The following is a 17,094-nucleotide window of genomic DNA, read 5'->3' as shown; positions in this document are numbered from 1 at the left end:
CCAATATAGAAACACCAGGGCTAAGCAGCTGTCCAGATAGAAATTCCTTAACAAGCTGTAACCACAGACATAAACACCTCTCTTAAATGAGGAACATTCTCATGATCTTGACACTGCAATTTCTTGGCAATTTCCCAATACTATTAAGAAACATTCTCTAATCTCACAAAGAATGCTTGAGGTTTTTTTTTGTGGAATTTTTTTTTTTCAATTTGTAAAGATAAGTACTGGAAGATAAAACTAGAGTGCTGGGAAGACCAGTTTCATGCTCTGTGCCACTTCTCAGCTAACTGCAGTAGGCAACATGTCTTTGACCCTACTTTCTGTCCTCTGGCTCATCATTCAAACTCAAGGTAAGCACTACAATACTGACATCTTATACAAAAGTCAAATTATTTTATGCATTTTTAAAGTACTCTTGAGAAAGCAACATTTTTGTATGACCCAAAGCTCACTACTGTTGGCATTTTGGTATATTTACTCAATTTACATAAACTCCGTGCTTATAGTCAAGGTGTTGTGATTGGTATAATAATTTAGTTAGGATGTACCTGAAATTTCATTTCTCATTCAATAATGCTACTAGATCTATAATTGTATTTTCTAAAATGCACACAAACCAAATAACACCAGAGGATTAACTTCCAGGCCAGAAATCAAGAATTTTCTCACCATCTCCAATGTTATCTTGAATAACATTGATATTTTCTACTCCATAAGGAGAAAATCATCTATCAAGATAGAATTTGACCAAAAACTGTGCTAGGATGGATGACAAGGAAGACTTTTAAGTAAAATTAGCACTGAATTAGACTTAACAGCAATATTAAGCAAAATTAAAACTTAACCAACTGAACGGTTACTCATAAAGATCTATTAAATTTATTCTAACCTCAACCCCCTAACTTTTTCCATTAATTGGATTCTTATTCTCCATTGAATAAAAAAAACTTTTAGAAATATATTTATAGACTTTCTATTTTCCTGTGTAAGGAGTCCTTATTGGGATAGCACCATAGCCAAACTCTGGGGGTTGAGTAGGAGAAAATTTTTGCTTGATTATTTTCCTTTAGGTTCCCCACCTCAATCAGGTGTAAAACTTCTTGGTGTTCCCAAGGTCACCCTGTCTTTCAATGGGGAATTGTCTCTAAGCATTGACATTTATCTTTGAAAATGGGAGCATTTAAAAATAAGACTGACTTTGATGGGTGATTGAACAATTAAAAGAAAAAGTAGATAAGGTGCACCTCCCATCTTCCTAGACTGGTGCTACATAATTTTATACTTTTCATGTTATTTAATTTTTACATGAATCCCCATTTTAGATAAGTAAACTGATAGGAAAGCAAAATAATTTTTATAAGACCATTTAGTTAGGACTTAAGACCACATATTTTGGCTCTGATATCAGTTCTTTTCCTACTAGATGCAAGCAAAATACAAAACAGTCTATGTACTATTATACCAAGTGTATCAAGAAGCACATTTAGCCTACTTGCTATCTAATTTTCCTACTTGCTATCTGATGCTTTGAAATTGCCCCAGCAGGGGATAAAAAAAACTTTGCTTACTATGAAACCTGAAGTCTTGAGAGCAAATGCTAATGAGAGAAAGAACATAATAGTTTATCATTACAGAAGTAGTGTCTTCCCTAAGAATGCGGTATTTTTTTAAAGATTTTATTTATTTATTCATGAAAGACACACAGAGAAAGGCAGACACATAGGCAGAGGGAGAAGCAGGCTCCATGCAGGCTCCATGTGGAACTCGATCCCAGGACCCTAGGATCACAACCTGAGCCAAAGGCAAGCCTTCAACCACTGAGCCACCCAGGTGTCCCCAAAATGAGGTATTATCTGCTAATGAAATATTGGATTTTTGGAAGGGGTAATCAGGGGTAATCTCTTTGCACCACAAAGAGAAAAAGACATAGAAAGTAAAAACAGAGATCTTTGAGAACACAGAGAGGAAAATCAACAATTTTGAAGAGGACTACATTGGAAGAGTGAACTGGGCCACAGGGAAGAATTCTGGTTCTAAAAATCTCTGATGTACTGAGAGATCATCTGAAGAATTATTTCATCATCTCCATATCTTTCCACAATAAGTAGATAGAGCAAAATTAAATTCTTTGTTATCAAAGCTGATAAGGAGAAGGAGGAAGGAAGACCTTGCTTTTCTTAATGCTTACTTTCTGGATGGGAATGGAGTCTTTTAGGCCATCTCAACAAAGCCAACCAACCCAAAACAAAACAAAACCCAAAACCTTTAAATGTATTATATCAATATTATTTCTTTTTCTCTAGCAATAGCCATAAAGCAAACACCTGAATTACAGCTCTATGAAGTAGTTCGACCTAAAAAACTACACATTTTATACAAAAGGGAAATACAAAACCACCAGACAGAGAATGGCAAAGATGTAAGTAATGTGAATGATGGTGAGATTTCACAATCAAAGAGCCACCAAAGAGCCTTTTTACTAATAGAGGTGATGCCTAATAGTTCCTTTTGAAGCCCATATCTACAGCTCCCTTGGTCTAGGAAAGAATGCAGAATTCTCAGGATGCTTTTACATTTAAGCAGTAGGAAGAGAGTTAACTATATCATTTTATCAGAAAGAATAAAGCTGCTTAGACATTTCTTCAAGTTTGGAGGATAGGGGGAAGCACATGAAGGGCAATCATTTCTAGAAAGAAATGTTTCTTGCCAAGTTCACCAAACCCTACCATCACCTCCTGCCCCACTGAATTGCCTTTTCCTTGGCCATTTTGTCTTTAATGGAGAATTCACCATTATCTCATTAATTGGCAAGATTTACAAAATTTATTAAAGATATTAACTTTTGGTTACATTACTGCAAATATTTATAATTTTGACCTTAATCCTTAGTGTTTCTAGTTAGTTTTCCTTGGTATATTTTACTTGGCTTTAAAGTAATAAAAATACATGCCTTACTATTATTATACCATGAATGATTCATTAGGATACACAGGACAGTATACTTTACAGTGGGGCAAATAGTAAGTTCCTATCTTACATAGTAGAGTTAGTTTAATCTGTGAGTATTATTACTGCATTATTGTACTTTTTGGAAATCCATCTTAATATAAAATTCATGTTTTATTTTATATATTTGAAATCTATAAGAACCATTTTATAGTAGAGGTACTTGCAATTCTGCTTCCCTGTATACTAAATTTATCATTGTATTATAATTATTTTAGATAGACTCAGAAGTATAAATTGATATCAGTATATTATTAAATATTTGTAGGAAAGATATGAACCTGAACTTCAGTATCAGATTGTATTAAATGGAAAAGAAGTTGTTCTTCACCTGAAAAAAAGCAAGTAAGTTGTACTTCCTGAAAGTCTGATCACTACATTATATTAACAGAATATGAAAAACAAACCTTAAGACCCTATTTACTGTGATTTGAGATAGAAGACATGAAATATATTAAATTCTAGGTATTATTATTATATTGTGCTAATGTTATCTAAGAAGATTGAGGCTTTCTAAGGAAATTTCATGCAAAATATAAAGCAAGGAGAACAACGCAGATAAAAGCTTTTCTTCCTAATCTTCTCCCAATTTACTGAAAATCTACCCATATGAACTCAAAATGTTGATGTGGCTTCCCATTGCTTTGATAAGAACATATGTAAGAGTCATTCAGGGCACATAGCCTTGAGATAGATTTCTGGGGATTGGGCTCCACCGAGCTTTACATCTGTTAGTAAACTTCTCCCTGAATATAATGGTCTTTTATGCATATTTGTGACCCAGCACCCTTCAGAGACCCTCTACAGGCTGGGCCTTTGGCACAAAGAATTCCGAAATAACCCATCTGAGGACAGAGAATTTGCAGCTGAAAAGTATCTGGGGGCATTTCTTCCCTTTAATCTAATGGATATAATTAATGCTTTGATTTGCTTCAGTAGCAGCATTTCAATGTTAGAAAAAGGATCAACGGGTCAAAATGTCTGCTGTTTCTCACTGTAGGCATAATCATTCTTTTAGTGCTGAATATCATATCAGGAACATTAGCCCCTATTACCACCCTAAGTGTATCTTGCAATTTTTTGAACTTTGCAGACATCTCCTGGGGCCAGACTACACTGAAACATATTACTCACCCAGGGGAGAGGAAATCACTACCAGCCCTCAGAACATGGTAAGTTCTGAATGCTTTCTGAGACTCTTTCTGTGATCTGCCATTTATGTTGTAAGATGCATAGGGTCCAAGGACAAAAAAGAAATAAAGGACTAGAGAGCAAGGTGCTCTTCTATGACCAATGAGACAATAGATGAGAAAATCATAGTCAGCTTTTTTACAAGGTTAATGATAGTGGGAGGCTTCAAAGTATCGCATTTGTAGAAGCAACTACAAGTCCGCTTTCCTCTAGACCATCTTATCAAAAAGTTAGAAATATTCTCCCCCATACCTACTTGAAACATCATTTAGCTATTTACTATTTGTGAATAATATACGCATATACTTGAGATCAGAAATGGGATATCAATTATTTAATTAATTAAATTTTATATTTCATTAAACCTACATGCTAGAGATAATGCCAAGGCCTAGAGTCAGACATAGAAAATCAATGCCAAGGGAGGAAAGGAAGAGAATACAAAAAGACAATCATGGTGTATTACCAAGCTAAGTGAATTTCTCAGAGCCACTCTCCCTGGGCAACCCCAAACATGTATGTCTATAAAAAGACAAAACTGCTGTTACAAAATGGTTCTTTGTTCCCTTCTCACATAAAAACTTCATTTCTTGGATACCTGGATTTTTGGTAACATTTAAATTAATTCATGCTCAAGTGTGAATGGCTGATGATATCTCTATTTGGTACCTTTTCCAAGTCCTTTACAGGAAAATGTTCATGATGACAAGGTTTCTTCCAAAGGCAAGAAAAATGTGGATGGAATTTCTGACCCTAAAACAAGTCAGTTTATTTTGAACAATAAAAACTTTGTTGGATCATTCTACATAAGTGACCTCCTACTTTGCTAACTTGGAGCACCAATCATGTCTGAATCTCTAGTTGTAAACAAATTTTCTGTGGTTTTAATGCTGGTAAAGGGATTCCACTAACACACCAATTAAAATGACAGGTTGGACCAGCTAATATCAGGAGTGGTAGTGTAACTTCTTGAGAACTCTGGAATCTAGAAAAATGGGTACCTCATTTTATTGATATGTGATGCACAGTGTCTTAGGGACTCAGCACAGGGAAGCCAAATTCTCAAAAGTGGGTGCTAAGACCTGAGAGCCCTCTATCAATCCCAGGGGAGATGGCCACTTCTCAGATGCAGCGCCCATTTTCATCAGGAGCCCACGTAAGTTCGCACTCCTGGGACTTTTCTTTCTTGAAATGAGTGCCAGAAAGACAACTCAGCCATCAAAGATGGATTTTCCAAAGTCAATAGTGGAACAGATTATTAAATCTCTCAAGTTCTCATTGTTTTTGTTTCTGGGAACTGGTTTGGCTACTGCGGCTATTTGAAGAACCTCCCTACATATTCAAAATAACAGCTTTCACCACAATCATGATATGTTTATTCTTGTAGTCAAAAAAATATTTTTTTCCATCTTTAGGAACATTGCTACTATAAAGGACACATACTAAATGAAAACGATTCTGTTGCCAGCATTAATACTTGTAATGGATTGAGGTGAGTCACTTACAAAACTATTAAACATTAAGCACCATTCTATTATACAGAATTGAGTCTTCCTGGATGTCGTCTTACAATCTTGGCAAAATATTCTACATAGATAAAATGCTGTTAAAATGAAGAATAAAGTATCACCCTTACAATCATTTTATAAGTGTATGTGTTCATATGCACATGTGAATATTTCTGCTTACAAAGATAATTCTTGCAAATTAGGGAAAATTTGGAAAGTAAGAAAAAGTACAAATAAAAAAGTAACAACCACAAAATTGTGCTTATGATTGGTCATTTTCACTAATATTTTGTCATGTTTTCAGCCTTTATGCATAGAGATGTTTATCTTTTATGTGGTTGAAATATGAAACAAATATACCTAATTATTCTGTTAACATGATTCATACCACATATCTTAAGCCTTTCCCATATCATAAAATGCCTTCATCAATGTAATTTTTAATGACTATCTAGTCTGCATTTGTAATCCTCCATCATATGAATTCACTTTACATTTCTGAACTGATTTTCCTGCTAAAAATAAGAATTCTCTAAGCTATTACTAGCTCCAGCCTGATCCTCTGGATAATTTGCTCATGATTCTTTATCTCTGGAGTTCTTAGCATCTAAACACTTGTTTACTTCATCCTCCATGATATTCCTATTTGCTAAGTGTATAAACAAACTATGGACAGGTATTTATGGAGCTTATGACATAAATTCTAAATTCTTTGGGATAGTTTCAGCTTAGCAATTCTTGTTTAGAATTTTCTTTTTCTTCATTTTTCTATTGACAAATACTGATTATAACTTAAGTTAGTAAAAGTTAGCTGGAAGGCGTATGAATGAAAACTAATTAAAGCTTAGGATTTGGGAAGAGGTATACTCCGTTCTTGTCAGTACTGTGACTCTGTGTGGCAAAGTATCTTGAAATATGAGTCTCTGTATCTCACAGGGGATACTTCACACATCATAACCAAAGATATGTGATAAAGCCTCTGAAAAGCACAGACCAAGAAGAACATGCTATCCTCACATACAACCAGGAGGAACTAGACCTGGCTAATCACACTTGTGGTGTAAGAAATGTTGGCAGGAAGCAAGGCCATATTCGAACCTCTAGGTCACTCAATAGCCCAGAGGTAAGTGTAGATTTCCTATGTCATCATTTCTTACTATTGTCTCAGCAATGATATATGATATACCGCTGTGTTCAACAGTTACTGATATCGGTAAACCCTATAATTCATCTATTCTTAAATTTAATTTCCCTCTGGGGAAAAAAAAGCTCATTGCAAGTTTTTCAATCTTTTAGGATAAATATTAACCATGTTATTTTACTCTTTGTAAAGCAAGAAGATTTTCTTCAGGCTGAGAAATATATTGATCTCTTTTTGGTGCTGGATAATGCCTTTGTGAGTATGAATTGTATATGATTCTTGGGCAGTTAAGTCAATCTTTAAGTTTTCTTATCAAGTGAACACAGGAAATAAGCTATCCTAGGTGAAAATGCAGACTCTGGCCACCTGGTCATCATGTATTTTCTACCTGCCTTGCTGGCAGTAATTCTCACTCATTCACTGACCCTTTAACATCCACCTGCTGCCAATATATTCAGATATTGGAAGTATACTTCATACCAGATAGCTGTAAGAAATCAACCACAATGATGAAAAACAAAAAAGAATGTTTTATTAAAATATATTAAAAATTCTCACTCTATTATATAAAATATAAAGTAGATACAGAACTATATACATTTTACAAAGTATATTTATATCCATAAAATACTAGAATCTGTGATCCTAAATTAGCAAATATTGCTTTATAATCAAATTTTAATAACACTGAATTGGTTAGAAATATTAAAATTGTTAATTTGGTTTCCTCAACTTTTTCTTTCACTTTTCAGTGAAAAAGTGAAATATATATGAATGTCTATTTTTTTCCTACCAAAAAATTATTTTCTTTAAAAACACTTTGTTGAAACAGTGTTATATAAGTCAGGGATGAATGAACATGCTTTTACTTATGTTGGAATGTGTATTTTTTCTTAAAATGTTAAAATCTGTACCATATCAAGTTTTTTTTAAAAAACATGTTTGCATTTTGTATTTTATAGTATAACATATACAAGGGGAATCTAACTTCGATAAGAAGCTTTGTGTTTGATGTGATGAACCTACTCAATGTGGTAAGATATTTGCCTAAGAAGCATGTATTCCCACATAGAAGTTTGGGACTTCCTTATGGTTTTGCCAAATAAGGAGTCGGGAGGGTCCTGTTTCATGTCAGCAGCTTTGGGGAATTTAGCACACAAGGATCAATATAAAATAAAGTCACACATACTATAGCAAAAGCAACTTCTAGACTTTCTATTTTAAAAATGCAGTACACCTATCTATCACTTATAGTCAACAAAATATCTATGGCAATAAAGAAATCTCAAATATTTTCATGAAGAAAAATGCTCTTCCCACAGATTTATAATACCCTAGACATTCAAGTGGCATTGGTAGGTATGGAAATCTGGTCTGATGGTGATAAGATCAACGTGGTATCCAACATAGGTGATACCTTTAACAACTTTCTGAATTGGCATCGTTCTAACCTGAGAAAAATGAAGATACATGACCATGCACAGCTACTCAGGTGAGCACATGCTGGCCAGGGCCAGATGTATGTAGGCAGAGTGGATAGTTACCCCAAAGGGTTTTTGGCAGAGATTTCTGTTCAGTTTTATCTCTCCAAGCAGTTATCAGAGAGCCTGAAGTTCTACCATTAGGAATCCACCTGTAAGAATGTGGAGATCCATGTCAGGTTACTAAAATGGGCTCCTGGATGTAATGATTATCTGTGATCATATAACACTATGAAATAGCAGAAGCTTTTCTGGGGCCTAGGGAGTGTAAAAAAGGTGGAGCAACATGGGAAGTCTAAAATATAACTGACAAAAGCTAATGGTTCCAAAAACTCAGATTGTGACAATATGCCTGTAATTTTCACACAGTGGACTTGGCTTTGACAATCGACGTGTAGGAATGGCAGCATCAAATTCCTTGTGTTCTCCATCTTCAGTTGCTGTTATTGAGGTTTGTAAACTCATAGTAAGGCTCCTTGTGTTTCTGTGTCTTCTATGAAGACTAGAATGATGCATTATACAGAGATAACACAAAGAACATTTGTTGAACCAGTAACTAAAAATAGACATGAATCTATTGGTAAATCATTACACTGAAGATACCTTGGATTATGAAACAGAGTATCTCCTTACCTTGGCCCTCCCAGAAGTCTTCATTCTTTAGTTGGAGTAAGGGAATAAGAACAGGAAGATTAGAACAGAAAGGAAACTCAGATGCCCTCTGTGGCCTGAGCCAACTTTAAATTATCTTCAGTATCAATGGTCAGAGAGGTCAGAGAAGGTGCATTTTAGTGTCATATGGCCAAGCACTACCAATATCAAGCATTATGACAAGAGGTTTTGGAGGCCTTTGAATACCTAGTACAGTAGTTTGAATGAAGAATGTAATTACCTTAATTTATTTATGGTTTACCAAGAGCTCCTTATTAGCTCAGAAAATATTTACTGAGCACTGATTCAATGGCTGGATTCACTGGAGTGAACCATTTCAAATGTTAATTCAACATTTTACAATAGTCAATGACACAGAAAGGAGGTTAATGACTCATTATTTTTCATCTGTTGAACTATTTTATTAACTAGGAAATAGCTAAATATGTTAAGTAATAGATATTTCTGTTTTCCAGGCTAAGAAAAAGAACAATGTGGCTCTTGTAGGACTGATGTCACATGAGTTGGGTCATGTCCTTGGTATGCCTGATATTCCATATTATACCAAGTGTCCCTCAGGGAGTTGTGTGATGAACCAGTATCTGAGGTGAGGCCTTGTCACTCTTGAGAAAAAATATGTATTTCTTAAATCTTAAAGAATTCAGATGCAATCTATGTGCATGAGTATTTTTTTTTTTTTTACCAGTGGCTGAGTTCCATTAATTCACCCTATAATCTTTTGATGCACAGGTTTTACCAGCTTATCAGTGCTCATTATTTAAGATTTCCAAATATGCCAAGTGAGAGATTATTAGTATGGTAACCATGTTATTTTAACTTAAAATAATTTTAACTTTAACATATTTTTAACAATAGCCAAAATATGAAAGTAACATATCAGTAAATGAATAGATTGAGAAACTGCTACACGTACAAATACACACACACAGTGGAATATTACTCAGCCATAAAGAAGAATGAAATCTTGCCTTTCATGTCAACAAGGATGGATCTAGAGAGCATTATGCTAAGTGAAATAAATCAAACAGGAAATGACAAAAATCACATTATTGTGATAATAATATTGTGAGTGATCGCCTCCACAGAGGAATTTAAATTCTTCCAGTTCTACAAGCCCAGTGTCTAAGAAAACAATTTTCCAAATAATGCTCTTTCTCCTTCCACATGTAACGTAGTACAGTCCTAACCAGATACTGAATTTAGAATTTCCATTGAACCAGGTGCTACAGTTAGACAAGTCAGATTCTCATGTTCATTTATCACTAGATATCATGATTTTTCTTCTGGTTACAGTTCAAAATTCCCGAAGGATTTCAGTACATCCTGCCGTTCACATTTTGAGAGATACATTTTATCTCAAAAACCAAAGTGCCTGCTGCAAGCACCAATTCCTAAAAATATAATAACAAAACCAGTATGTGGGAACCAACTTCTGGAAGTAGGAGAAGATTGTGATTGTGGCTCTCCTAAGGTATGAAAATATCCACAGTTTAAAAACTCATTAGAATTATTGCAGCATGAGAATTATGCTGTTTTCTTCATCAAGAAATATTCTTTTGGAAATTCTTTCTAAAGACAAGCTTGGCATCATAGTAAAAAATAGGCTTGCACTTGTGATTCTTTCTTTTTTTTAAGATTTTATTTATTTATCTATTTATTTGTTTGTTTGTTTATAGTGCATAAGAGGGAAGGGGCAGTGGGAGAGGGAAAGAAGGAGAGAATCCCAAGCAGACTCCACACTGAGCACAGAGCTTTACATGGGGCTCGATCTCACAACTCTGAGATCATGACCTAAACTGAAACCAAGAGTTGGAAGCTTAACTGACTGAGCCATCCAGGTGCCCTGCACTTGTGTTTTTAATACTGATTTTAGACACATTCTGAAAGGCATTTCAAAAGCCAGGATGCACTTATGACATGATTGCATAAAGTTTGATGTAAAGAAGTAAATCATTAACTATCACATGTCACTTATCTTTCCTAGACATATTAGTCAGAAATTCTTAAATCAAGTAAGTCACAGTTAATCGTTTGTTGAGCGAAAACAATTACAGATCTAGAAGTTCTCTCCATAGTGAGACCAGGCCTTCCCTCACCAAGCCAATGTATAAACCAGGCAGTAAATGACACAGAGAAGGAGTAAAAGAAAAATCACATAAACCTGTAGAAAATGGGCTATTAATATAAAACATCTAAGATAATTACAATTCTGTACAATAATTATAATTCTGTTAATCTTTATAAAAATCTGACCTCTGCAAAGTATCAGTGTGCTTTAAAGAATGTCTCTGATAGAATATTTGCCAGCAATCCCGCATTAAGTTTCTAAGAGAACATTCTGTGTTTCTAGCAATCTTCTTTTAAGACTGAAAAAAAAAATGAGTTATATTTGAAGAGTTTTTTAATGTGTCAATCTGAAAAATAAATTTTTATGTATACCATATCTCTTTTATTACTCACAACAAACCTACTGAATAGGTTTTGTTATCCCAATTTAGATAAGTGAGACTCAGAAAAGTTAAGTAACTAGTTCCAAAGATCAAAAGCCAGTAACAAATGAAGCCTGTGGCAGCCCAAGGTTAATTCATTACTTTAAGAAGCTCCATGACAAAAAAAAAAAAAAAAAAAAAAAAAAGAAGCTCCATGACAATGGGGAAGGCATATAATCTCTCTATGCTTCAGTTATTTACTTACACATTTTAAGCTGTTGAATTACACTAGAGGATTTCATGATATCACTTAATAATTTGTAAAGAGTATTACAAATATTCTTTTAATTATAATGAAATATGAAATATTAAAAATGAGTTGATACTTTATAGTAAGCTGGATGTAAGGTTATCTCATGCCTACTTGCTCGAATTCCCATATGGCTTCTTGGGTGGAAGACAATTGAAGTTGTTCACATTCCGAGGTACTTCTGATTTTCAGCAGACACATGGCGTGTGGTCAGGACACACTGACAGGAACAGGAGAGAAAGAAAGAGAGAGAGAAACACTGTCCATGTGATGTGTAAGATCTAATATGCTCTAAGTAGATATGCCAGCTCCTGTAGGGCTTCCATTTTGTGTTGATTTTCTTCTTAAGGAGTGGAATAGAACTATAGTTAGGCTTATGAACAGCCGAGTTTTAAATAGCTGTTTTCTTACCTTAAAAGTAGTATATAAATTTTATATAGTATCTCTTAGTGAATAATCCAATTTTCCATGGTTTCATATGCTACTTTACTATTTTTTTTTGTACCTATTTAGGTCTTTTTCTAGGTCCTAAAAACAATCATTCCATCAATCTGTCTAGACATGTCACACAAGCATCACACTATTTTAGTGGCTGTAACCATGCAATGCATGTTATACCTGCAGTGTGTTCATCTTGGAGGGTGTAATTTGCATAGTCATTCTTCAGTGTTCATTCCCCCATATAGCTCTTGGTATTTTTTTTTTTATCAATTTGTCCACAAATAAAATTGAGATTCGATTGAAATACATGAAATTCATATTTTTCTCTGAGGGCCACTGGCATTTTCACAATATGATTGTTTTAAAAGATTAGTTGCCTTTGAGTTTCTCAGGAAAGTTAAATATAAAGTTCTTCACGTAGTTCTTGCATATGATGAAGCTTGTTCTGAAGATTTTCCTATTTTTCTTTTTGCTATTAGTATACGTAATGTTTACTTTTTTATATTAAGTTCTACTTTATTACTCCTTTTGATGTTATTTTCTTATTATCTTGAAAAGCCATCTTAGTGACACATCCATTGTTTTTAGAGTTGATTCTCTATTTTTCCCCAGTCAAATATTTTATTACATATAAAGAATGAAAATGTGATTTATACTTTCCAATTATTATTACAATTTCATATCTTTTCATTCTCTCATAGAATTTGTCAGAATTTTCATAAAAATATAGACTATAAATAATCTGTGGCTTATTGTTTATTTTATTAGATATTTTTTGCTATTTATCAGATTTTCTTTCTTTATATATTCTTTATTTTTTAGTCTTTGCCATTATCACAATAATATTAGTTGTTTTGTACCTTTGATCTCTTAATGTGATAGATAATATTACTTTATTCTGTATCATGGAGACACCCTTCTACTTTTGGTGAAAAAAAACCTTGCATAGTTGTAATGGAGACTTATTATATTAATAAACTGCTGTTTTGTTAATATTTTATTCAAGCTTTTGCATTTATATTCATAAATGAGAATTGTGTGTATTTATGTATGCATGTGTATTTGTGTGTTTATGTGTGCATGTGCATGCATGTGCGTAGGTATACATGTGTGTGTGCATGTATTTGTGTGCATGTGCATGCATACATGTGTGTAGTGTATGTGTGTGCTTATGTGTGTATATTCATTACCAGCTCTCATTATCAGAATTATGCAGGCTTAGTAAAATAAATTGAGAATTTTAAATTTTTTCCCTAGCTTCAAATAGTTTGAATAGTATAGAAATATTCTCCCTTTAAGTTTTAAATTAATTTACATGCAGTACCATCTAGGCCAAATTTATTTGTGATAATTCTTGGGTAATTCTATTTTTATCCTTTTAAGAAGTAGTTTTTATTGTACTTAACTTTTTTTTTCTATTATTACGTTTCCTTGGTCATTTCCTCTGGAATCTGTATAGTAGAGTAATTTAATTTAAAAAATGAAATTTCTTTGCCATCTTGTACTAAAATTGTATGCACTTAGTCTATAGAAAAAATGCTGAACCCACTTTCCCACTGTGTGTGCTTTAAAAGGAATGTTCCAATCCTTGCTGTGAGGCCAAGACCTGCAAATTAAAATCTGAAGCTGACTGTAGAAAAGAAACTCTGAACCATATCATGTAAGACGTTTTTTACTTTTTCTTTGTTCCCAAATGTTGTCTCACACTTATTTCAGATTTGAAAAAGGAATGCCACTGAGTTCTACAATGTACAAAACACAATTTAGTTAACATTTTTATTTATTAATTTTTGAAATTCTTTGTTATTTATTTTATATTTTTTTAACTTCACATCTTTAAAATAACTCAATTTCAGAAAGGAAAAAAAAAGCCACAATACTGAACAAAAATAACCCAGGGTTGTGTGTACACTAATATAATAATGAGAAAAGTGGCTACATGGTCATCTGTGAGATTAAGATTACTTAAACCTATGCTAAAAACTATAAATTTCTGTTAGGTCATAATGAGTTTAATACAAACTAAGATGAGAGAAAGAAAAGTCCATTAAAAAACCCTCTATTAAAAAAAAAACCCTCTATTGATGAGCACGTTTTATTCTTGATTAACCACTGATAATTTACAAGGTAGTCAGAAGATCAATAACATTTACAAACATATACTATATGATTTGATGGTTTTATTTCTTGTAAAGTGTCTCAATAAGATATAATCCACATATTATTTTTGTGTTTTATAGAATCTTACATGAGTTGGGCCAGGGAACTCAACTTCTCTTGACAGAATATGGCCTTTGTTTCAGTGAAAAATAGTCTCTGAACAACAACAAAAAATCATAAATGGGGAAAACTCAGGATAAAATATATGGAAATTATATTTACCCTCAACCCCATTCTATGAATCTTTTCTGGAATTGAACCTGCAGAGACATTATAAAGGGAAAAATCGACTCAGACACCATCAACTATCACTTCCTTAAGAAAGGACCATCCAGGTCCTAAGACTGGGAACAACACTCATTCCTTCAGCAAGCCCCATTTGATATGGCCTGCTGAAACCCCGGATGTGATCCACTCTGTAGGGAAGTCTGGAAATGATGCCCATCTTCTTATTTGGTCACAAAGATGAAAGCTTAGCATCTCAAAAGATACCCATTTGACCACTTCAGGGCTTGGAATGATAAGTAGACATGTCCCATTACTGGGCATGATTGGCAATCTAGTACCATGGAAAGGAAGTTGGACTTGGATGTAGGAAACTTCAGTTCTTTTCTTCATTCTGCCCAAAACTAGCTTTAGGACTTCAAACCAAGTTATTTAATTAGTGTTTCTAATTAAATACCTACAAAATGGAGGTAGTGCTGTCATCATTCAGTAGGGTTCTTACTATTACATAAATTTTATAAATGTTAATTATCAATGTTACATAATATTTCTGATTTGTAGTAACCATTGTTTCCATTTTTTTTTCTTTTAATCAGTGAATCAAAAGATCTACTTCATTGAGATGCTACTTGCTAGGACAAGAATCAAGAAATCTAAACATACCAAGAATTGGGGATCCCTGTGTGGCTCAGAGGTTTAGCACCTGCCTTTGGCCCAGGGCATGATCCTGGAGTCCTGAGATCAAGTCCCACATCAGGCTCTCTGCAAGGAGCCTGCTTCTCCTTCTGCCTGTGTCTCTGTCTCTCTGTGTGTCTCTCATGAATAAATAAATAAAATCTTTAAAATAAAATAAAATAAACATACCAAGAATCTTGTATATTTTCACCATTGTCTTAGATATATTTTGCTTTTCACTTGGCATTATACTTCCTATATTTTTTTCAGTCCAGCCAACAGGTAAACGTACTCACTGAAATGGTTTGTTTTCTAAAGCTGAATCTTTAATGCATTTTTAAGGATGGTGAAGGTTGTTCTTAACTCTGCTCTTTGGAGAATAAAAGAAATTAGTCTTTGACCAAAACCCCTCAGCCGTGCTGCTGAATTGTGTTGGCTCAAGTCAGAACTGTAAAATTACAAGTGACTTATGTTTTTACCCCACTCTCATTTTACTGGCTTAAGCCATGACAAAATAAGACCCCTTGATGAGTGAAGCCTTTGGCAGAAGGGAGAACAGAATTCATGTGTCATGTATTACTCCTCAGTATTCCACTTACCTTGCTCTTAGAAGTGTGGTAGTTGTCTGTATGATGTCAAGATTAATTAAACATAAACATTTTTCACCTTATCATGTATAATCCTTTCACTGTCACTTAGAGGGTTAATTTTGAGAAGTCTTCATGCTTACATTTTAGCTTGACATTCAAGGATTGCTCCATTCATCTGTTGATTTAATATACCCCATAATGTCAATGAATAAAACCACAACTTTTTGAGATTCTAGTGTGTGGTAACTTTCAAAAATGAAATTTTTTTTGAGCTTCGTCGTAGGTTTGTGGTAGGTGTTAAAGTCTCACATAATTAATTAAAATATTTTCCCTGTGGTCCTCTAGCAGTATTGCCACAGATAACTGGGCATCATAATGTGGAAATGAAAAAAGAAAGCTGCATCATCTTTTAATGCCCCGAATGAAATGACTTGAGGCCAGTCACAGAAGATTAGACTTCTTCCTGTAAAAATACTTTTTAACAATTACTCAAAAAAAATTAATCAAAATTCCATTGATGTTTATACTGGAGGAACAGGAAATGAGACATACTTTTAAAGATTGTGCTTTGCAAAGAATAGCCTTCTAGAAAGCCCTTCTCCTGGTGTTGCCTGTCTCCCGCTTCACTGCCTCACTATCATTGCTGGGTTTAACACTACCAGGGCTACAATTGAAGCTTTATGACAGGTGTCATGGATAGCCATGCTATAGCCTCCAGGCAGGAATTGTCAATATTTTTGCTGTCCACTGGTCTGATGTGGACATCCAACCAATTCCTCCAAGGCAAAAGGATTTCTTCTGGCATATTTCCCTTCTTCATGCTCAGGTAAAGTTTTCTTATAGTAAAACTGACTGAGCTACAAAAATTATACATAATGGCATGCTGGAAAAATGAGCATGTGAGTGTCAATTGTTAGATGTTTTGGGAATATTATAAGCTGGTTCTGAAACACAGCCATTACTCAAAAACAACCTGTATAAGCTTATAATTAAATAAATTATAGTAAATCTTATTGAGTTCTCAGAGACTTCTTAGAGTTCTTCAGAGAAACAGAAGATATATATGTTTAGATAGATATTAATATATTTATATATTTACATATTGAAATATATTTATTTGTGTATTTAGTTATGGATACATGCATTTTATTATACACATTATTATATATCATATATACATAGACATATTTATAGAGAGACTGAAATTTGTGAAGGATTATTTATTATGAGGAACTTGCTCACATGATTATGAATGTTGAGAT

At 33.8% G+C, this 17,094-nt stretch overlaps 1 protein-coding gene across 1 annotated transcript; it reads left to right on the top strand.

Annotated features, from left to right (window-relative positions):
* Positions 1 to 205: 205 nt before the first annotated feature.
* ADAMDEC1 (ADAM like decysin 1) lies at positions 206 to 15,437 on the top strand. Its single transcript, XM_072796245.1, has 14 exons — positions 206 to 353; positions 2,307 to 2,422; positions 3,278 to 3,354; positions 4,103 to 4,181; positions 5,616 to 5,692; positions 6,645 to 6,831; positions 7,042 to 7,104; positions 7,812 to 7,883; positions 8,172 to 8,341; positions 8,700 to 8,781; positions 9,458 to 9,588; positions 10,296 to 10,473; positions 13,757 to 13,842; positions 15,164 to 15,437. Exons 1-14 carry the CDS (start codon positions 266 to 268, stop codon positions 15,186 to 15,188), a joined length of 1,431 nt encoding a protein of 476 aa, XP_072652346.1. The 5' UTR covers positions 206 to 265; the 3' UTR covers positions 15,189 to 15,437.
* The last annotated feature ends 1,657 nt before the right edge of the window (positions 15,438 to 17,094 follow it).

Source organism: Canis lupus, chromosome 24 (assembly GCF_048164855.1).
Source record: "Canis lupus baileyi chromosome 24, mCanLup2.hap1, whole genome shotgun sequence".
NCBI classification, from domain to species: Eukaryota; Metazoa; Chordata; class Mammalia; order Carnivora; family Canidae; genus Canis; species Canis lupus.
The sequence above is the reverse complement of the archived record's forward strand: the minus strand, read 5'-3'. Positions and strand labels throughout refer to the sequence as shown.

Excerpts from the sequence above, each read along its gene's own strand:
- ADAMDEC1 (XM_072796245.1), top strand. The coding sequence starts at position 266 with ATGCTCTGTGCCACTTCTCAGCTAACTGCAGTAGGCAACATGTCTTTG. Across the intron at positions 6,832-7,041 it reads GGTCACTCAATAGCCCAGAG|CAAGAAGATTTTCTTCAGGC; the intron begins GTAAGTGTAGAT and ends CTCTTTGTAAAG. Across the intron at positions 13,843-15,163 it reads GAAACTCTGAACCATATCAT|TGAATCAAAAGATCTACTTC; the intron begins GTAAGACGTTTT and ends TCTTTTAATCAG.